At 42.4% G+C, this 22,906-nt stretch overlaps 1 protein-coding gene across 6 annotated transcripts in view; it reads right to left on the reverse strand.

The window, feature by feature from the left end:
• FARP1 (FERM, ARH/RhoGEF and pleckstrin domain protein 1) overlaps nucleotides 1-22,906 on the reverse strand; it is a 459,262-nt gene that overhangs the window by 383,446 nt on the left and 52,910 nt on the right. For all 6 annotated transcript variants that reach the window (XM_069205182.1, XM_069205178.1, XM_069205181.1 and 3 more), the window contains exon 2: nucleotides 5,969-6,160. In XM_069205182.1, the coding sequence (XP_069061283.1) occupies nucleotides 5,969-6,133 (165 nt within the window). In that variant the 5' untranslated portion in view covers nucleotides 6,134-6,160. The remainder of the gene's footprint in view (nucleotides 1-5,968; nucleotides 6,161-22,906) is intronic.

Below are 22,906 nucleotides of genomic sequence, written 5' to 3' on the forward strand. Positions count from 1 at the left end.
GTGTCTAACCTAGAGATGGCCAAGAGCCCTCAACGTTATCAGAGATAGGCCAACTACAGACAATGCTAGATGGAAGAGGAGAGGATGTAGCGCAGCAGTCAGAGCGACTGCCTCGGGAGCTGGAGATACAGGTTCAGGCGTCAGCTCAACGTCCTGTGATTCTGGGCAAATCACTTAATCTCTCTGTGCCCACGGACAGCGCCTTGAGACCCTCACAGCTGATAAGCCATGCTATATAAATCTACAATTCAATTCATTCATGGAAACCTTGCATACGATGAGGGCAACCAAAATACTGACTCATCACGGAACTTTGCACTGGGTCAAACGCCATTTGCATCTGGAAGCAATATCCAGATGCAACACCAAGTCTACACTGGACAGAGGATCCACCTCCTTTTCCAACAACTACTCATGCTGAATTTGAAGAATTAGAGAATTTTCTAAACTGTCCCATAGTAGCTTTCACAATTTTTGCTGACAACAATTGTGTAGGGGGCAACTTTTCCACAGATTTCTGGTAATGGGAAATCACGCTGAATACAATAGAATCCTTCCACATTCTAGTCTGTCAAGCTGTCACTCTGTGCAGCATTCATCCTCCCCAGAGAGTAATTAACGCAACTCTTCACATCAGTATCATTTAGGTGCTGCTAGATATCATTTTCACTCTTGATGTAATTTCATAAATTACTGTTGCAGCTTTTCCCAAATCGGCTGTTTTCCTTCCCCTATTTGTTTCTGGGAGGCTGTCCATCTTACTTCAGTCCTCTGAAACACTTGTCTAAATGTGAACATAAGGTGACAAGGGTATAAACTAACCATCATTGATCCTTTTTATGAGCTCAAGCAGAAGCATATTAGACTTAAGGGTACAAAATTTCCTCTAAATCTCAGCCTACCTCCACGTAGGAGTTATAGATTTGACACTCGTTATTTCTGTGGTAGACTGGTGAACATGGACCACTTTTCTTGCTTTATATTCATGACGTTCAAATCATACTAGTCCATTCACTGACTCACATAAAACGTGCAGCACTGTTTGGAACTTCCACATTAATGCACCTGCATTGCACCGCATGCGGTTTGTAAGTGACACTCAATTTAGTACTTTGTAGCAATAATCTGTTACTAACTTGCTGTGTTTCTCATACTGTTTGCGCCATATTCTCATTTGTTTTGTCCCAGTTGTTAACATGTCCCTTCTCGCTCTAGTTATTTTATGATGCATGCTTCCACCAGGTTATTGTTTCTCTAAACTGTTTTATGTCTCAAGTGACGAAGGTCAGCTTCTGAAGCTGCCTTGCGCAAACTCCACAACTTGACAGTCTTGAAAACATTTTCAAATATGTTTATGTTCCTTCACACACTTTCTTATGTAAGCTATGTAGTAGTGGCACAACTACATAGCAAAAAGAAATAAGGACATTTTCTGTGGCCCTCATCTGGCTTCCTCTGAGCTTATAAAGAATATGATACATAGAGTATCAGTAGGAAACTCCCAATGAGTTATTTGGGGACAGTGCAATTCTCAAAAGAAAGGGTCAAAACAAGGCTCCAGCGTGCATATCCCGGTTTGGTCCTTCACGTGTAGGATGAGAGTAGATTTTTTCATACTTTAGTGGATGCGTAACAACCACTTCACTGTTGCAGCGGAGATGTATCCCAGATAATAGATAAATGTAAGACCTTTTGCTTTTAGTAAAATTATTTGTATAACATACTTACATACAGTGGTTTTCAGCTACTGGTCTTTTAATATGTCATCCACATTTTTCTTCCGTACTCCATTGTATCCCGTATGGGACATTGGGTCCGCCCCCTTCAGTCATTGGCTATTTTCACTATGAGTGATGGCACAGTGCTCTTTCAGAAGGAGCACATCCGCACACAAAGCACTTCCCTTCACCGCCAGGGATTATCATGCCAACGTGTGCCTGTGAAACCAAAACTTTTTTTTTTATTCTTTACCAATGTTTATTTTTTAATATTGACCGGGGCCCAGCTGCTCCCACAACAATGTTTTGTAAAGCACCACGGCAAAACAAGCACAGACAAAGCCAAAAATCTGGCAGACAACACCAGACTGATTGGCTTGGCAAAGCTTATTTTATTAGGCCATTGCTATTCTTTGGATCTCAAAAATGCACAGGAATGAAGAAGAACTGTGCTAAGGTGTATTATATTTAGCTCCAAGACAAGCAAAAAGGTAATGTGGCAGACAGCCACAACATTACAACACTGCAGGGTGCACATTATGTAACAGGAATGTCTGGAAAACCTGCTGTGCAAAATATTTGAAGCTTCTGCATAAAGCTAAAATTCAGCGTGAAAAATCAGAAAAAAAGTATTTGTGGCACAATTTAAGGGCGGACATACAACACTTTCAAATTCTTGATGCTCTTATTCATCTTTTTTTAAAAGAGTACTTACTCCATATATTGCATTTTCAAGCCGAGACTTGAATTTTTGTGGTCCAAACAATGCAATTACCCACAAAGCCAGGCGGCACACTAATCTAGAATCAGCACCAACTTTTCGAAAAATGCTCCAGTTTTAAAATAACTTAAAAAAAAAAAAAAAGCAGGTTATGTTTTCTCATAACTAGAGATTCAGTTATGCACAATTAATTTCTGTGTGCAAGGGCCAGGACACTGTATGAAGAAGCCTCATTGCTGCCCACCTGCGGATAAGGATGTCAGTCCTGTGACAGTCACTCATGTAGTTACTCCCAATAACGCATCTATTGACCCGCAATATGCACAATACTCGCAGGGGCCACTGAGGTGAACACTTGTGCAAACTGAAGGAGAGGTTACTCAACTCACTATGACCCAATGTCACAAGGACACCTCATTTCCATGCCTTGGCTTACATTTAAAATGACCATGTATCTGGATCTCCATAGCTTATTTGAACCCTTTGGGCAGGAATACATTAAAATGATCATTTGTAAAAATCCAAGGCCGGAAAAAGTTATATGTTAGAAACATGAAGTCATATGGTAACCCTAAATGTATTTGGGGGGCACCATCTTGCTCACAAGTACGTTTCATTGGGTGTCAATTATTAGCAGACATATAGAGTCTTTTTATATAAAATCTGACTAAGGATGCACCAAGTGAGGCTTTCGAGCAATTTTTCCAAAGGCGTTAAAGCCATCAGCATTGATAATAGTACAGAACTTGATTCAGGTGAACGGGTAACTGAATGGAAGTCCTTCACCTTAAGGACATTATTTGATTCTATACCTCTTTTCAAACATGTGGAAACTGAAACGAAAAATAACTTTAAACGGTGGAGTACTATTTTGTCACAAAGATTCAATAATGCACAACTTAATCAGTGTTCTCTAGTTCCTGGGTTCCAGGAGTGAGTAACATATCTAGTCCTGGCTTTGTAATTTGCATTCTGGTACATGTACTCCCATGAAATTCAGCACCACAGTAACACAGCACAACTTCAGAGCTCTGAGTTACCTTTGGCATGTCCAATGCGGACAGCATACTCTATCCTGGATCCTCCTTAGTGTGCTGATGAAGCAGGTGAACAATTGCAAGGTAGCCGCACGGGTACTCACTCCAGAGAGGAGTCCTCAAAAGACCCCAACGTGACCAGCACTCACCAGCGTCACTCAGGGAGACATTTCTACAAACAGGCCTGCAGGGCTATAATGGGATTCCCTTGCCCGGAAAGTATGGCACCCCAGAGGAGGATGCTCTAAGAGAGTAAAGCTAGAGACGCTTATAGGGGGTGACCTGAAAATAAAGGCAGCAATTAAATGAATATTTCAGTTTTGCGTTTTGTGGAATTCATGCTGTTTTATCCCACGCAGAAATGAGTGACGATGACGCCAACTGTACACAATGGGCGGGTGCTAAGCCCCCATGAAGCTAACAAAATGTCTTGCAAGGCGAGACCTAAAAAACTTTAGATTCTCTCCGTCAAGCACACAATTCTAGGCCGAGAAGGTAATCTTCTAAGAAAACCAACTGCATATTATAGGCTGCAGAAGCAACGCAAAGCTCATAACCGCTCCTAATCTGGCAGAGGCCAGCGGGTTTCTTTTATACACGACGAAAGCTGTAATAAAATACCTCGAATAACTGGTCTGGCTACAAACAAGACAAAGGAAAAAGCCAACAAAAGCGGAAAGCAGGTTTGCTGCCCAAAAGCAGCCTCTGCGTCACCCACATGTATTTTCACTTCAGCCTATCAGGTGGTTTGGTTCAGACTAAGGGGCTTTTTGGGACCTGCAGAGTAACTTTATAGCCCTGAATAAATAAACGCTTGCAGCGTGTTATGTACTGTGCACCACAACAACATAAATAATCCGTGATAATCTATTAAACGCGCTCCCCTTTGTGTTTGAGAGCTGTGTTTCTCTTCAAAATCCATAGTGTCTGGAAAGCGCACTTGTACAGGCAAACGCCTGCGCGTTAGCGTCCGTGATTTGTACATAAGGGTGGACAACTCCCAAAGGAACAACTAAATGTAACGAACTCCAAAAACACCAGGAGACGTGCGGCCTGCCTGGTCTGTCAAATGTAACAAAAAACCGATCTCTATCAAACACCACAGGCACCACGGGCTCTGACTGAGATCCCCATTATGCAGCACAAAAGGCCCGCGCAGTAAAAATGACAGCTCTGCAGAGCCAACAACCATCGCAATAAACAAGTGAGAAAACCCATTGAATCCATCCATCCAGCAGATGGGAAATATTTCAATATCAACGGAAAGCAATAAAATAAAAATAAAAACGAGAAGTGCTGCCAAACGGTCTGTTGAGGGATGATTCGCGAGGGAGGACGCGCGCCGGATTTCCGGGATTACCCTTAAATACGTACATGATTGCCGTTTGGATTACCCTAATTTATTTTATGTTGACATCCTGATAAGCTGGCAATGTACTGGTCCAACGTTGGGACATGATCATCATTACCAAAACATCATAAATTCTCCAATAAATCCCTTCATTTGTGCAACATATGAGACTGCCACAAAGAGCAGCTCTACGGCAAGACATTTATTTGTTTATTTTTAAACTGTCCTTGGTGCACGCACAAAGGATGCCCCTTTGCGGGTCAGCAAGCAGTACGCGCCAGGCACCAGCAGCTGCTGAGAAGTGGCGCTTTCCTTGCACGAGGAGAAGGCTAGGAAAATGGGCTGATGCAACAACCCCCCCCCCCTTCCACCCACCCAATGCAAGATCATTCGAGCCTGCAACCCCAATTCCAGTAAAAAGCACCCAATGCAAGAGACCGCAATCAAGTCTTAAGCAGGTACCGCAACAAGACAAACAGAAGAAGGAAAGCATTCGAGCCTGCAACCCCAATTCCAGTAAAAAGAGGACAAACAAGAGGGACATGCAGAAAGCATAATGGGGAAATATTTACCACATAACCAAGAACCCCACTGCCTCGAAAAATGATTAGGAAAACCAGAACTCAAGGACTGAAGCCACGTTTTGTAATCAAGGCCTTCGCAATAACCACTTTGTTTTTTTGAGCAGAAGATGGACAAGATGTGACCAACAGCTAAAAGAGGCTGTAATGAGAAGCATGTCCACAAGTTCTCCTCCTATAAAAGGAACAGTTCAGACAATCAAAAAAAATAGTTCTAATGGGTTTGGGTTTCTTCATTTTCACATAAATCCCATGTATGCATTTATATTGCAGAAACTTAAGACTGTTCTCTTTCATTTTAGGCAGCTTCCAAAATGCAAATCAAGTCATAATCATTTCTCTGCCCACTTTATTTTTAAGAAGTGGTTCAAGTGTAGTAATTTCCTGGCTTACAAAGTATAGCTCTCACAAAACGCTTGATGCACAGAACTCCTGCTTGCTTATTATCTACGTCAGGAGAACAGGCCTCATTATGACCAGGACTCGGAACAGGCACAGACACTCAAACAGTTGCTATTAAAAGCAAATGCTAGACATAGAATGGAATTGTCCAAACTTACTGGAACTTCGATGGTCTCCTGAGTGTCATCCAGCATCAGGACCTTGAAAGGAATGAGTCTCCCAGGAGGAGATGTGGGTGGCTTCTGTCCATGTTCCAATGTGCTTATTCCTCCACTCTCCTGTACTCCTAGTCGCGAGGCTGGTGTCGGCTCAGATTCCCCCATTCTGGTGAAGCCCTCGTCTTCCTGTGGCTGATCAAAAGAGTAAAAGAATCAGTAACAAGAATGATACAACAGCAGGAAGTATACATATCACAGATGTGCACCATGCTGGTTGATAGTTCATCTAGAGGAAAAGTGGGGAACCTGGAGTACAAGTTCCTGTTTATACAAAAAAAAAACAGGCACTCTTCAAAACACCAATCATTTAATTGGCACAAAATCAAGGAGAAAGTCCTTAGCAGAAGTGGGATTGACAAAGCAGTGGTATCCTACTGAAACCTGTAATCTTCGAGCTATCACCCTATCAACACTATGCTTGGCTCGCAAGGATCTGCCCTCTCTTACGGAAGAAGATATCTCTGTACTCCCTTACCAGATGAATGCCCTGGTTTGTTTACCAAGGGAACTGAGGGGCTATGGTGACGCACCCTCACCACCACCTGTGTAATCCCTTCTTTTCTTTCAGACATGAGCGGCACATTGCCACACTACCTTCTGAAGAAGGGATCTCTGTGATTCCTAAAGTTCATGCATTGTACCTCTGCTGCACCTTCTTTTCAGTTAGTTCAACACAAAATGTCAGAACCTGAATAGTTTAAGTGCAATTATAGAACAGAGACAGTACATAAAAACGAAATTTAAAACTATTCACCCACAACCGCTGCACAATGGAAAAAATTCCCTTTATAGGTCAAGCTTCCCACGGTTGACACAAAATGTGTCCTTCTACCAACATCTTTGCCCCGCATGTCATCAAAAAGCATGTTCTTGGACAATGAGGGCCGCTGGGAAAGTTGAACCAGGCTCCACACCGCCTGCACCTTCCGAAAATGATAAGTTAGGACTCCATTTCGGTTTTTAACAGCATATGGTCCACATTACCCAAGTAATGTTTCTACTTTGCTATGTCCTTGTGTTCTGGTTACATGTCAGGTCCTGCATGGTTAGTCTGCTCTCTGGATTATTCAGTCTAAGCGGTCATTGGTTGTTCAGATATGGTTACCTTTGTAAAGCAAACTGAGCCTAAATGCACCTGTGTAGCTGAACTGCATATAACAAGGTACATGATATTTAAATAGAGCACTGAGCATCACATATTGAGTAAAGCATTCAACAGCCCCTTATTGTGCAACTTGCTCTGCGGAAAAAGTTTATTTCTAAAAACTAAACTCATGATCTGGTAATGGATTTGTCTTTACAGAAATCAAACTGCAGCACACCATAGCTAGAGGACTGACACTCAACCCAAATTAGGGAGCCAAACCAACACAACCTCACAATTACCGCAAGATACAGATTGAGTACAGTAGGCCTCTTTAATCAACACTAGAAGTAGCTATTGCCGTCCTGAACCTTAACTTTCTCCGCCTGCCTAATTACATATGGCACTCTAACCATAGCTACTACTCCCCACATTTCACGGACCTAGTGAACTATGTATACCCTACCTTCTACCTAAAATCATAAAATGGAGGACAGTTAGTCTAGTCTGTTCGAACGTCTGCCCCCACGCAACTTCATATACACCATATATCAGCATATACAAATTCAGTAATTGATCCCTCATCATCAACGGGACAGGCGTATAATGTGTGGAAGGACTTGCGGAACAATGCTGGCAAATGGATGGCACAAATAAAGGCAATACAAGCCAGTGTAAATAACCGCTAAATACTAACCAAACTGGACTGATGATACCAACGATATCTGCCATAAATTGTTGGTCAATGGCGGACTCTAACAGTTCACCCCGCAGGTCTCAAATAGTTACATGTTCCAAGTATTTACATACTATAAAGACAAAAACCAAGCCCATCAAGGTAAAACTCTTCAAATGAAACGAAAATTAAATGAAAAAGTTTTATAAAGCGCTCATATGCATGTGGGCGTCTTAACGCTGCCAATCTGAACAGAAAAAGAGGCGGGCAAAAGAAGAACGGAAAGTCTGACCTGGAGGTTGAAAAGCCACGTCTTGAGGTTTTTCCGAAAGGATGACAGAGAGGTGAATTTCTTTAGTTGAAGATGCAGAGAATTCCAATGCATAGCAGTGCCATAAATTAAATTTCTTCTACCCCAGTGAGCTTTTTAACATTTTGGGATGGCTAAATTGATGCCCGCAGAAGATCATAAAGGTCTAGATGGGTCATACCAAGTGAAACTTTCCCTAAAATAGTTCGGACCTGACCCGTGTAAGGTTCTGAAAGATACACAAGGCGTTTGAGTACCAGAAGCCAACAAAGTTGGACAAAGACCTGAGAAGTAGATTTATGTTTGGGGATCCCCATCAGCATGCGGGCTGTCGCATTCTGTAAGACCTGTAATTTGTATGTAAGCCTCTTCTGCATATTAATGTAGAGAGCATTACAACAGTCCAACTTGGAGAGAATGAGGGCAGTTACCACCTGTTTCCTTTGATCCAAAGGAATGAATGGGAGGAGTTCTCGTAGAATTTCTAGAATTAAGAAGGAAAAAAGAGGTCACAGTGGTTCTCTCTCATTTCATAATGGAAATGACAGAACGGAGGGCTAACACAGTTGATTCAGATATATTTCTGACCCCCTTCCCCCAGCAGTTACCTCTTGCAGAGCTATATGATCACAAAGTGAATAACTTAATGCTATGGCAAGCATAAGGAATCGAATTGAGAACACAAGGCAAACTGTCAACACAATAAAAGGACCTGCAGAGCTAATCAGAACTGCAAACATAGCATATATTATAAAATGCACATTTACGTCTCACAATTCCTCATCAATCGCATAGCTAAATGCTGCGTGACGTAAGCCAATAACTGCACCTCTGTAGTTATAAACCAAGATATGGAAACACTTCCCATATGGGCTGAAAGCAAAGCTAATGCTCGTCCAGTCACACACTCATATGGTGTAGCATGCTACCTACGTAGGGGTCATAAGCACTACAGAAATACTATAATACTGTACAAAATGATCCAATGAAAAACATACAGGAAAAGAGGACGGCAGTCAAAAGGTGCAGGTGCTACTGCTGCCTTCCACAATCACCTAGGAAGGTTCTTGAGTTTGGCCTTAGGCTCTTCGTAACATGCAGCGATTGCAGGTACTGGTCCTACTTATCCAGAAGGACAGACGTCCCACCTAGTTGGAGCAGAAATATTCTGAAAGAGGCTGCATCACCCAGCTCTAAATCAGGATTACATTACATATTACCACAGTAAAGCAAAACTGACACGAGAAACACAGCTTATAGCAAGGGCGTAGCGAAGCACCTCTAAATCAGCTTAAACGGTGGTGCTACTGGGACAGAATACATTGTTTCAAGGTCCTTCCTCACTTTAATCTGTGGCTTGCTCGTTCCGTTTAGAAGACAAGGAGATTTGTGTGGGATGATGAGCAATTTTAACTTAATGCATTTTAAATAGCCAACAAATAGGAAAGGCCACGAGGCAGTCGGTGGAGGGTGGCACAACTCCTTGTTAGTTCAATTCATAGACAAAACATTTGAATCCCATTCAATCTGACCTGAGACAGACGGTGTGGATCACAAGGCCACTGTCAAAGGCCACTGAACAAAGGTGGCTTCCCAAAGGCGGTCGCTCTTGGCCATGCTGTGAAGACTAGGGAGTATCCCAGATACCCCTCACTCATAGCTGTTCGGACTAGGCAGTCATAATATTACAGACCAAGCTGTTGCCGCAAGACCCATGTCCAAGGTAAGCTGCTGCCGAAAGCCAGATACCCAAGCCGAGTTAGTCAGAGGCCAAGGCCAGATGGCTGGGGTAAGCCTTTCACATATTATCCTTCATGCATACAATACATCGGTGCAAATGATAAATCAAACTGAGAAACAGAAATGTTACCATTATAGCATTCCGTCACATGCATGGCCTGATTTCCTAGTTTCTGCACAACAAAGTTCAGTATGGATGATACAAGAAATTGACTTCATATAGTAAATACCCGACTTTCTTACTCTGCTGTCGTTAATCCGGCCTCCTGCAGCTACGAGTGCCTGACTGAACACCCAACTCCAGGTATTCTCGAATATAGTGCTGTGTGCGTTCAATCATTTCATCTCCTCACAAACAAGCTCAGGCATCTCCTACAGCACGCTTGAACGAGGCTCGAAAACAAAGGTTCATTTTTCTTGAACGTTATAATTTTTTCGCATTCCCCACCGGAATAAAAACAATAGGAGCACATTCTTACCCTGGGGTGTAGATGGTGTCAGCATACCTAATTTGCCACACAGCGCAACCTTTTAACAATCAACTCTCTGGTTCTGTTTAGCCTAACTCAGAAATGTCCTTCCTGGAGCTCTCTATCCTACAGAGAGTTGATCATCCGCCTGAACTGTTTCAGCTCGCCCTGAAGATGTCTACGTCACAGGAAGTGTCTGTAACAATCAGAAATTGTGAGAGGAACTTCAACCCATGAGTGCGTGTTTAGTATTTATAAAAGTCACCAATAACAACTAATTTAACCAATGTCCATCAAATATCCTCCAAGCAGTAAGATTCCGACTGAAGGTTTCGATTCAACTTAACCTTCATCATGAGACTCTTCCTTATCCGACTGGTCCCCAAGTAGGTCAGTGTCTACGCATTTAGCAAGATGGCTCAGTGAATTGACTTCTGATGCATCTTATTTTAAAGTCAAACTTACAAGTCCGGAGGGGTGAGCTCAGCCCTCTTTCCTCGTAAGGTCAGTAAAGAGTGTACATTTAAGGTCAGGAAGAGCAGTGCTTAATTTGTGATAAAGTGCGTGCCAGGGCCTTCATCAGGAGGCCACTGCAGCTCGCACCCCTCGTTGCCCCGGCCAGCAACAGTATCTACATAACTACTAACAGTAACTTCTCTAAGTGTGACAACTGAGACTATTCTAGGCCCCCAAAGTTATAAGAATGGCTTGGGCGGCCAGTATGTCTTTTTTAAAATATGTATTAAATTAATAAACAACTGTTGTTCTGCTCATCCCTAAATTTCACGAACAGCACCACCATGTCATAAGTGCCGGTGGTGACAATTACGAGCCTGTGCCGAGCACCGGAAACCACCAACTCAAATTAAGCACTGAGCAAGAGTAACACCTGTTATTTACAGCGCTTAGAAATAGCAGACATGTGGAATGAAGCACTGCATAAAAAGTTATTATGATTTGCAAGTGTCTTGTTTTGCCAATAGTTTTACTGGAACTATGATCTAGTCTTTACCCTTTTCTTCTGTGGAACCGTAAAAGTCTAAAGCCCGGTTCCCCACCTGATCAAAGGTGTTGGCGAAACCGAATCACATCATGCCCCAGTGTCTCAACTCTCTCATCTCAGAAAATTGGGAGTACTTAGAAACAGGTCAACTGGCAGAATGAAAGCATTCAATTAAAAGTGGACTTCAGACAGCCATGGTACAAGGAAGCTGAGCACTATGAAATACCTGCAACAAGATTAGGGTGAGGTGGGTTCGGAAGAGATGTGCAATAAGAAGATATGGAATGCCTCAATGCCACGTTCCTATGGCAGCCGTGGTCCCAAGGTGCCATCCGAAAGGCTGTGGTTGAACCACCACTAAAGAAGAAAGGAATGATGACGGACCTCTAGGCAAACTACTGCTTTAAATCAATCTGTTGCTTTCTGGGCAGATTTTGGAAAAGCCGCAATGGAGAAGGATCTTATGAGCAGCACTTGAAAGAGGGGGTGTTGGGCATGGAGTATAGAGCAACAGTGACTCTTTCTACAGGACGGACAGTATTTTCACACTTGAGCTGAAGAAGATACAGACTGAGCGTCAAATCTAGGAATGTGGCTTGGCTCTGTAGCTGGATTGGGAGATGCAACTTTGAAGGATTCCCATCCAATGCAACTCTGTCTCATAATGAGCTGAGCATGTCACAAGATATATATATATATATATATATATATATATATATATATATATATATACGTACATATATACACACACACAATATATCAACATTATCCCTTATAAAGCCCATGCCAGGTGACAGCCCAGGCTGTCAGTGAAATATACATTTATACCATGGCAGCGACTAAGATATGGTGCAATAACACGTTATTTACAGCAACTGTAATATTAAATGCTCTTTCACGACATCTATTACTACAGTACAAAGATAAAATTTCATCTTGGCACAGAACAGTGAAAGTGACATGATAAACACCGTTTGTGGCAAGGGCGTAGTGAAGCACCCCTGTATGATCTTAAGAGCAGGTGCTAACTGGGCAGAATAAATTGCTTTATTACCCTTCCTAACGTTGACCTGTGTTTTGCAATACTGCAAGAATAACTGCCATGACAGATGTAGGACAGAGGCCAAAGGGTGAAAAAGAGGCTAAAACGGTTACAAAGATAATTTATTTAAATGGTAAGAAAACGTAAATGACAGGCAAATAGAGTGAGAGACGTCGGACGAAGGAAGGAGGATAGAATACAAATAAGGAGAGAAAAATGGAACGAGAAAAGGATAGTAAAAAAGGCATAATTGAAGAATGGCAATAAAGAAACAAAGATGGAAAGAAATAAAAATGAAAGAAGAAAAATGAAGGAAACAAACGAAGAATGGAAAAAGGGCAGCAAGAAGAACAGACAGAAGGAAAAAATAAAATGGAAAGAGGGACAGAAATAAGAAGAGCTGGAAAACAGAATGAAATGTGAAGAAGTAATGGATAGAGAAAAAGGTGGTGGAAGGAAAAAGGGAAGAATTAACACAAGGAAGGAATACAAAAAAGTATAGAAAGAAGGGAGAGAAGGAAGTACAAGAGGATAATAAAGGAAATAACAAAACAATTATTGAATTGAAAGAAGAAACTAAAATAAAGTAGGAATAAAGAAGGACATAAAGAAACAAAGATGCAACTGAAGAAGACAGACAGATTGAAAGAGATGGAAAGAAGAATGGAAAAAGTGAAGGAAGAAAGCAGGAAAGATCGATAGAAAGGAAGATAGTATTAACAAATAAAACAAAGGAAAGATAGAAAGGATGGAAGAATGAAAGACAGAAATCAAACCAAATAAAAAACTTTTTTTTACCAAATTCCTCTAAATCATGCAGTAAAATGCATTATTGTTCGTCCAAAGAAAAAATGCAAAATAGTCACTGTCTTTCATAGGAAAATTTGAGATCACTGCCTTTAACCCTTATTTAATGTTACAGGGCTCATAGTGTGTGTGTGTGTGTGTGTGTTGGGAGGTGGGGGGGGTATTGTATTGTCCTGGCTACTGTATTGGTTAAGACCTCACAGACAGCAGGATAGAAAGACAGTCACCCAAGCCAACTGTTTTAATTATCAGAATGCCTCAACAATGTGATTTTACCTTACTGACCAAATTCAACCCCTTGTATTCTGTTTTTTGTTCAATACCTGTTTAAATACACATACACCTAAAATATGCTAAAATATGAAAAGGGGTCATGGCATAAACCAAATATGCAGATGGGCAGAGTATTATTATCATTGTTTGAGAGGGGCATGCAAGCACACTCGAGGCTTTGTATCTCATGTGTCATGGTTCCTCCCCACACTGCAATGAAGTAATCCTAAAAATACCACAAACTCCTAAGAGATGATAGCTTCCACCCAACGCCCCCGCCCCCTCCACCCCCGGGAGACTCTCCGTTATGGGCAACCCTTGCAGTTGTGGAGGAACTGCAGCAGAGCAGGGGACTTCAAGGGGCAATCTGACTCCCTGGCAGATAAATGAAGATCAAGGGGATATCCAAAAGAGTTACTGAAAGATCTAGGAAAAAGCCCAGAAACCAAAATGGAAAACCTCTACTGGAGGCAACACAAAAAACAACTAATGAATCCCTCATAGTGTGTGACCGCCTACAATGTAGCCTCTAACTATGTAGAGAAATTCATGAATAATAATGGAAACATACTTAACACAGGCTGTATATATGGGAAAACCATTATTCTCACACAAGTGGGTGGATTAGCCGTTGTGACAGCTTAGTCCATACCAGAGACTGTCAAAGGCCAGTAACAAGCCCAGGTACAACTAGCCTATGGAATGTGCCCAATTGAATGGAATGGGCATTATCCCTGAGGAAAGTGTAGCGTGAGTAGTCTTACTGCACTAACGAAACATCCGGAAATGGGGATGAAAAAGCCATGAAAACTAAACAAGCACACAAACTGTAACTCTAAACAAGCAGTGTGCATGATCACATGTCCGTGCGATCTCTGATATATTGATACAATCAAGCGCAAATTTAAGACACGCATCTGCAAACCACAGCAATTTGAGATGCAGCAGGAGCACAACCAAAAGGAGATATCTTTTCATTACAAAAGAACACACTATAAAAGACTCAAGATGGGAAGTGACTGGACAGCTAGATCTAAAAGCTGGAAAGGCTGTTTACCAAAAAAAAAAAGCATCTATCCTTTAGGTACCCACAAAAATGAATTAAATGATGACATCACTGTAGTCAAAATACCCCTTTGACATCTTTTCTTCTGCATCCCATCTTCCAGCACGAACAGTAATTACATTGCTTTTGCACACTACCCAATACAAAATGAATGACTTTTCTAAATACTCAGAACGCTTATTTAGGGAAGAATTAAGACTGTTAAGGCCAAGTCCCGAAAGAATTTCACATTATTTATATGTTGAGCTCCTTATTTATATTAACCCCCATATTTTATAGTGTTCCCGACACAAATAACATGCATACCGATACGAAGTTATCTTTATACCAACATAGGCAGGAACTAGGGCTGACATTGTCAGAACAAAGAATGTATTATCAAGTGCAAAAAACAACCAACCTTAAAAGAGATAAGACAGAGTGTCAAAATTAACCCAGAGCAACCAAACATGAAACGTGCACAAAAGATATCCGAACTAAAAAGGGATTGGATCCTCCAATGCAAGCGCACACACGTCATGACCACATCAGCGGCTGTGAGTCACGTGACCCAGAAAATGAAACTGACCAGATAAACTGGAAAGGACACCACTGGCAAACTAAGATGCAAGGTAGTGGGACGAACATTTAGGTATAGATGCCTATACCTTGATAAGGTTGGGACGAGTGGTCCTTCTTGACATTCTCATGTTTCCCTCCTTACTGTCAGGAACATTTTTAATTCTTCCTACCTCTATTTTCTAAACCCCAGTGTGCTACTACAGGAACCTCCTCCTGGCCCCGCTCACTGTGCTTAGAAAAATGTAAGATTCCAGTAAGACAGGCTCTGTTTCCTCTGGAGAATAGGGATGGCACCTGGGCAAGATGTGATCACACCGAAACAGCCTGCATAAGTGACTCACTAACATTCATGTAATTTGCAGAGAATCATGAATAAGACTGACCATTTTTAATGTTTGGCACATTTTTAAATTTAATCTCACTCTTTCATGATTATGAGGTACAACCGGTACTTATCGCAATCGAATTGCCAATGTGTGCAGTGTTCACATTCTGACACAGCAACGGAAACAATAGTTAGTTATTAAACAGGACAACCAGTCTCTCTCAATCCACAGGTACTACAAAATAGGATACATATTGGGGAATTGTATATCTGTATGTGCCTGTATGACTGGCTGGCATGGTATGATTGTTGATTTCCACAAAGGGTGGTTATACAACACAATAACAAAATAATAGCGTATAGGCTAAGAGCTATTTGGGACCAAATTAAGAAGGTCCTGATGAAAGCTACAAGATTTAGGCAATGAGGTGGCTGAAACGTGTTGATCCATAGATACTCGAGACAATCTCTCAGTAAGTCACGTTTTAAATCTTACAAAAGTGCCACTTTATAGTAAAAGCAACAGCGACTCAGGAATTTTTTACCTTAGGATCCCTCCAATTAAATTATAGCTCTCTTGTTTAACAAGGTAGAGTCCGTGCCGGACAACTGGTCCTGGCACATGGACTCTAGGTAGAAGCATGCCCTTGACTGAGAGTCCTTATTGGGTGTTTGGTTAGAGTCATGGGTGGATCTTGGGTCTGGAGGTAGGATAGTATATATACGTTCCATAGTATGGTTCACCTTCCTATTTTTTGATGAACTGAAGCTGGGAAGTAGGAGTGCCCCACGTTAATTCCTTCTCATCCCTCTCTTCTTGATTTTAGTGCTCCCAACATCGAACATTGACAAGAAATAGTATATTATATTCGGTGCAGCTACATACGTTATTTATGTGTGTATATATATATACAAGTGGGTATATATACAAATAAGGCACACACACAAATAAGAATACATTGCTTTATTTAAATTTTCTCATTTTTGCTATTACTTTATTAATTTCATATTTTTCGAATACTGAAGTTGTAATCTGTTTTTTTTTGTTAATGTATTAACTAGATAGACAGTACTTCGAGTTTTTACTATTACTTAAATACATATTCTGCACCTCGAGCACTGGTCTGGCCCATTCACTTAGAAACTCTTTGATCACGTGTCGTACCGGGGCGCCAGGCTTTCAAGTTTCACTCTGCTTGCTTCTTCCGGCAAGCACGTGACCTGTGTTTACATGGTACCTTCTGGTATTTGCCCAGCCGTGCAGCTGCACTTCACACCCTGATGGATTCAATCATCAACGCGGCAAGCCAAGAGGAAGACATGGCGGCCCCAGCTGGGCAAATATATCACGGCACTGGAGCATATCGCGACTGAGTGCAATCTAAATGAGGTGCAAATTCCAATGCCCCATCTCCCACCGCCCCCATCCGGCCAGGCACCGTGAGGGGATGTGGGGTGAACCCCAACGGGTTGCGTCTTTCACGAACTCGGTCAAAATACGCGCAGGTCAAACGGAGAGCGGCGTTTAATCTTTAATCAACACGGCCCTGTCGAATGCAAATATTTTACCACAAGATATCAACATTTACTCTCGCCAGAGAACAAAGCCTGTGCAAACTGGGATCTCCGCAACTTCAGTTAACAGTCAGACCCAATAACATGGATGCATGCAGTCCGAGCGGACTTATTACATCCACCGTACCGTAATATTACAATTCCAACAGTGATGTCAGTTAGAAACCACACCGGAGCTCTGCGCTACCTAAATCAGAAGGCCGCGTGACGGACGCTTCACGTGGGCACATAATTCCGAGATGATTCTTTCAATTGTGCAGCACGGTTTAGTACCCCTTGTGGGGCTCTGAAGCGCTTGCCGGCAAAGCGTAGGGGCTGTGGCTAGGTGGGTCCTAGGTGGGAGGTGATTCGATACTATATGATTAACATGTGGTGATTATGTTGAGATTATTCTAAACAATACTACGGTGATAACGTCACGCGCCTTTCTGCCAGTACATATGCGACCTTAAATTAGGAGACATGTTCTCTTTGAAAGGCTTGGTTTGTTTTTCAAAATGTAACTGTAATCGAAATAATAATACACATTGAAGATTGTTTTCCTCAGAGTGCAGGGCAGTGTGTGCTTCATTATTTATCTTATTTACAGCCAAATAGGAGGGGAGACCTGAACATCACTGGACATACTGGCGTGCTGCTGTTGGAATTTGTGAGGAGACTACAAGCGCGACGAGGCGAGTGCTGGTGGGGATCGTGCAAGCAGGTGAAACAAGCATCGGTAAAACCAACTGTCTGACTTTAATTGTCCGAAGCATGTTAACGATGACATTCACAAATGATGTTTTCATGCTTTGCCTGAAAAAAATACTGTTTATGACATTAAAGAATGATCCAGCTGGCTTTACGCAATACTGGGGAAAATATAAAAAATGTAGCCCTGGAAAAAGGTCTCAGCTGAGCTACTTTGTTTCGCAAAGACTTTTACCGATTGCATGCATGATATGGGTCAAAACGCTTGCCCACACATTGGGGTTCTGCATTAAACAAAACGCATTACAATAAGGCCAACAACGCACCAGCATGAGTTATGACTCAAGCAGCCGTGACTTTTTTTACCATTCTTAGATGGTGGACGGCCATGTTGTAACAGTAAAATTAAAATTAAGAAAACAAAAGAAAGAAACACAAGTATCCATGAGAACAAAAAAGGAAGCACTTTGCAGCTACCAGGCCCACGTAAAACAATAATAATAATTTAAAAAACAAATGTATGTTCAACATGAACAGCAAGATAGGGAGCGAGGAGGCAAATGTAGGAAACATATAGTTAGAGATAGGAAAAACAAGGAACGAGAGCAAAGAAGCTTATGTCTTCTGCTGGTGTGCTCAAAGGGAAAAATGAAACTCCCCTTATGTAAGCCATAGAAAGCTAGAAGAATATAACTCACCAAGTCAGCACAAAGAGCAAAATGTTTCTGGGCGGGACAAACAAATGACTAGGGAGGAAAGACACTAAATCAAGAGAGCACAACTGGAAAGAAAACTAAGCCATCCAAAAATGAACAATGGACTAATCTAAAGCCCATTCTAACATTGTGGACTGTCTTATTGGGAACAGTAGAAGTGCCTACAAACAGCTAAATTTGTCAGTAGTTGTGACTTAAAAAGGATTTCTTCCCCATCCAAGCTCACCCAGAAGCTTTCAGGTCAAGGCACTGTGTTGAGGGGGGCCCCTGGAGCTCAGCTGCACCCGCACTGCAGGGGAGTTTGTTAAGCCCCTGCCTGGATGCCAGAATGATCTATAAAGTAGCTAAAAGCAGGACACGAGAAAGTCGTATTCCTTTGGCTGGAGCGAAAACTCACACATTTTAAATAATTGGTTGCAGTACGTCTTGCAGACCTAAAAACAGGTCAAGTGGTGGTGTGTCTGTGCATGTGTATTTATTTAGATACATATAAATGTATATGTATTAATATATATTACAAATAAAAAGTGTGATGGTTCTTTACTCAATAAAAAACATAACATTTCCTATAAAACAGGCACCAGCGCGAGCACAATGAAAACAAGCTGTGACAAAACAACATAATAAAATCAAATACAAGTTAGGCCCACTTCTAGAATTAAAATGTATTCACCACTATCCATGAACATCCAGTTGTCTGCTGTATCAACATTATGGACTTGATATTAAGACCTGATGGCCAAGTTATCAACTGCATTCACATCCATGGCTATTTATAGAATTAATATATATTTTAAAATTGTTCTACCTTGGAAGAAGGAAAAAAAAAACATTCCAGAGAGCACGAAGCACTACAAGGTCATACCAATGGCCCATCTGTGTTATAGAAATACCAGTAAAGCAACATGAAAATACATTCCGGTTCAATTACTTTTCAAGAAAACTGAATCTTATGTTAAAAACAAATTGCTAAATTTCAGTTCCTGGGAACAGGGCAGGGCATTTTTATTTTATGTGGCAAGAAAGAGAACTGGTTGAAAGGTACTGCAAAGAGGCCACAAACATCCAGGACATCAAACTGGCCAGCTTTCAAACTGGACTTCCAACTGGGATGGTCCAGAAGGTGTAGTTATCTCCTGTGGTCCACTGATGAACGTCATTGTTTCTTCGCTTTGGACCCAACCGTTGACATGGAGTTCCGCGTCAGTGGAAGGCATCGCCTCTTTCCGTGCTGGACATGAGGCCATCTTGATACAATGGCTTTTCACACGTGCAATATGAAATAATTTGCACCTCTCCTTTACCTAATGCTAAGGAATAAAAACTATAATGAAACTATTTTAGAGGGGCTGTTCCACCATGAGCCTCAGCTTGCAGTCGCCAGTGTGCGGGTAACATAGATCTCTGCCACAATTCATTTAGTATAAATGGTACTGGGTCCCATCCGTGCCTACCTTGATGGTGATATGGAATGTGTTCAGTCTGAATCCAGACAAGAAGCGTTGCTTCCAGAAAAGTGTTGAACGAAGATCTTTACTAAGCATCACCTCTCCCTCATAAGAACTTTATGTGAAGTGGGGATGCTTGGATATGTTAATGATCGCAGGGAAGGCAGGGCCTGAAAGGGAAGGGAGGAGTGTTTGGAACTGGCGTGGGGAGGGGCAGGAGTTACATTTGTCTGGTTATTTACTACTAAAGGTTCTCAGGTGCTGCGTGTGCTATAAACCTGAATACAAATTATGGAAACTTAAGCAACAGGGTTGGCTTCTTTCTACTCACAACACTATTGCATTCATAATAGCATCAGTCGGGCAAAGGTTGTGTAGAAGACATAGCTAAGGCAAGCCTATCCTTTCCACAAGCCATAGCCGTGGCTCATTGGAAAATTAAGCAGATGATGTATATGTTGCTAATTTCGAGGTCATTGGGATGAGGGTCACAGCTCAATTGCACTTAGGAGGATGTTTGGTTTTGTTGGGGTCAAGATTAAGCGTGTTCACTTACATCCATGATTAGCATTCTCACTGAAGAATGGGTACACTAATACATTGCCAATGCAGAGGTGCGCTGTGGCAAAACATGGCCTTCCGACAACTAGACTTTGGCCAGACATCTGATAACGTGCGACTATAAGCTCAAAACAAGCTGTGCAGTCAGAGAAAAGGCACTGAGATTACAGAGAGTTAATCTCCAAGTATGGCTGTGATCGTAACTGTGAGAGGCAGATTGTAGTTATAGTACATCACTTAAAAAAGCAATCACAGCATTGCAAAGCGCCTTCACCGTGATACCCCTGGTTCTTAAATACTATACACTGCTGCCTCCTCTTATTGGTTCTGGTATTTATTGAAAAGCAACAACACCATGTCTGCCGGAAATGTTGTACATGAGAACACGGTTTGGGTTGGTGCCTTTTCGGAGTACAGGAAGTACTCATAGTAGGGTGAGCACTGATAAGTGACTGAAGAGTCTACACGTGTAGAATACAACCATGGGATATTGAGTAGATTACGTGAAGTGGTCTGTTAGAGTAAGTGAAGCATGGCGATGACTGTGGGGTTGAGGGACTTTGACTATAGTTCAGGAACTGTTGATCACCTCAAAGGAGGTTCATTTTTAGAGTGACCCTTAACACCCGGAGAGAGGTAACTGCTTGCAGGTAGTCAGGCAGAAAGTACCAACGAGATGTAAGGGAAGGAGTGAGTCCACTGGGACCAGATCTTGATGAGGCATTAGGACGTTCGTGGAGTCAAGCAGGATGTGGTCGGAAGATGACAAGTTACTTTCATGGGTGTAGTAGTAAATGTTTTCATTGAGGTAAACTGAGGATGAATACCAGGATCAGCAGTGTAAACAGGCCTTGTACTGGCACATCACCAGCCAACCAGCGTGATGCCAATAAAACCAGTCTGTAGCCTGCTTTGCAAAATTGAAAAGGGTTTGAGCATTAAAGTTTACTACCTTATCAGCTGGACAGAATGTATACAAGGGCCGCTGCAATGCTTATTTTTTCCTGTAGCTAGTGCCTTAGCTGTGGGAAAGAGGCTATATTCCACATGCTCAGCATCTGGTTTCGTGCTGCTATGCCTGTGGAGAAATTGGATTGCAGACGCATGCTTGTGTAGAAGTGTACGCTGGTGTTTCACCCCGATATGGTTGAGTGGGTTGGCCAGCAGGAAGAAAAGAGAATCAAATGGGGAGTGTGGTGCTCTGGTGGCATGGAGTAGTGAATTTTGGAGGAGCTGGGTGTTGAGCATATGGGAGTAGAATGATCAAGGGTTGGTGATGGTGATATTCCACTGGTGCTGTAAATGTTGGTTCAATCACGATGTCACAACTTCCACCTATATGTAAATGTAACATTTCATATAATGTTATTAATGCAAAGTGTTGTACTCAAATTCAGTAAAAGTGCATGATTAAAGGTGGTCGGTGAACACTGCCAGCATCGCACTTAAGAACGTAAGAGTGCTGGGCAAAAACAAACATGATATTCACCAGTGCGTCTCCCTAACCTGTCCTCCAAGCATTAAGCGCGCTGTGTCTTTAATAGTGTTTTTTCCAGCACAGGCAGTGGCTTACACACAGAACAGAGGTACTACAGTATAAGGAACAGTCAAGCACAAGCAGCAGTAGCGCGGCCTTCCCCTCAAACCCAGAACAAGGACAGGACATGCAGCAGCATCACAAGATCACCACTCAGATGAAAATTTACAGCACAGGCAACAGGGATAGCATAGGCATCAGAAAGACCACTTTGTGGCTGAGAACAACCAAGAGGGCCTCCTTAACACACCTGTACATACAGGTCAGTGGAGGGGGGCAGGACCTTTCTTTGCAACAGTGTAGGCCTGGTGAAAACAGGTGCCTTCTCTGGCATTCTTCTGTCCACAATAGTGTACCAAAGGGGATTAGGGATCTACTACACTCATTTACACCGTGACAGCTGTTTAGAGGGCCCTCATTCTGCCACCACAGAGAGGCTAATGGCTCTCAGGGCCTCTTAGCTGGCCCTCAGCCTGTCCAGATAGGCCCTCATTTCACCCTGAAACACCTCCAGTCAGGCACAAGAGATGACAATACGCCGTCCAAAATAAGCCACACTCAGAGACCCTCTGCCAATCTTAAAACCCCTTCAGATGGCCATCAAACCATCCTCAAGGACCACAGATCAACCATCAGACACCCTGAGCATGTACTCGCTCCTCAAACGGGTCTCATCTCAGTTACTCTCAACTGACCTAAGACCTCACTCTTAGGGCACTTTGTCAAACCCTCTCCACTGAACCACAACCTTTCCACGAACTCAACCTCCCCTCAAATCAGGATAGGTCACCCTCTCTTCGTCCTAAGAGGCCCCAAGATACCCCTAGAAAGTACCAAGAAACCCTTACCTAGCTTAGCTGGCCATTACCCAGCATGCCCACACAGACACTCACAGGCTGTCAGTCCCAGCCTGCCAGCCCAGAGTCCAGCAGACCTCCACTGATAGCTCTTACGCCTATCACAGAGTCCTGAAGATCACCTCATCTGCTCCTCA

This window comes from Pleurodeles waltl, chromosome 8 (genome assembly GCF_031143425.1).
Source record: "Pleurodeles waltl isolate 20211129_DDA chromosome 8, aPleWal1.hap1.20221129, whole genome shotgun sequence".
In the NCBI taxonomy this organism is placed as follows: domain Eukaryota; kingdom Metazoa; phylum Chordata; class Amphibia; order Caudata; family Salamandridae; genus Pleurodeles; species Pleurodeles waltl.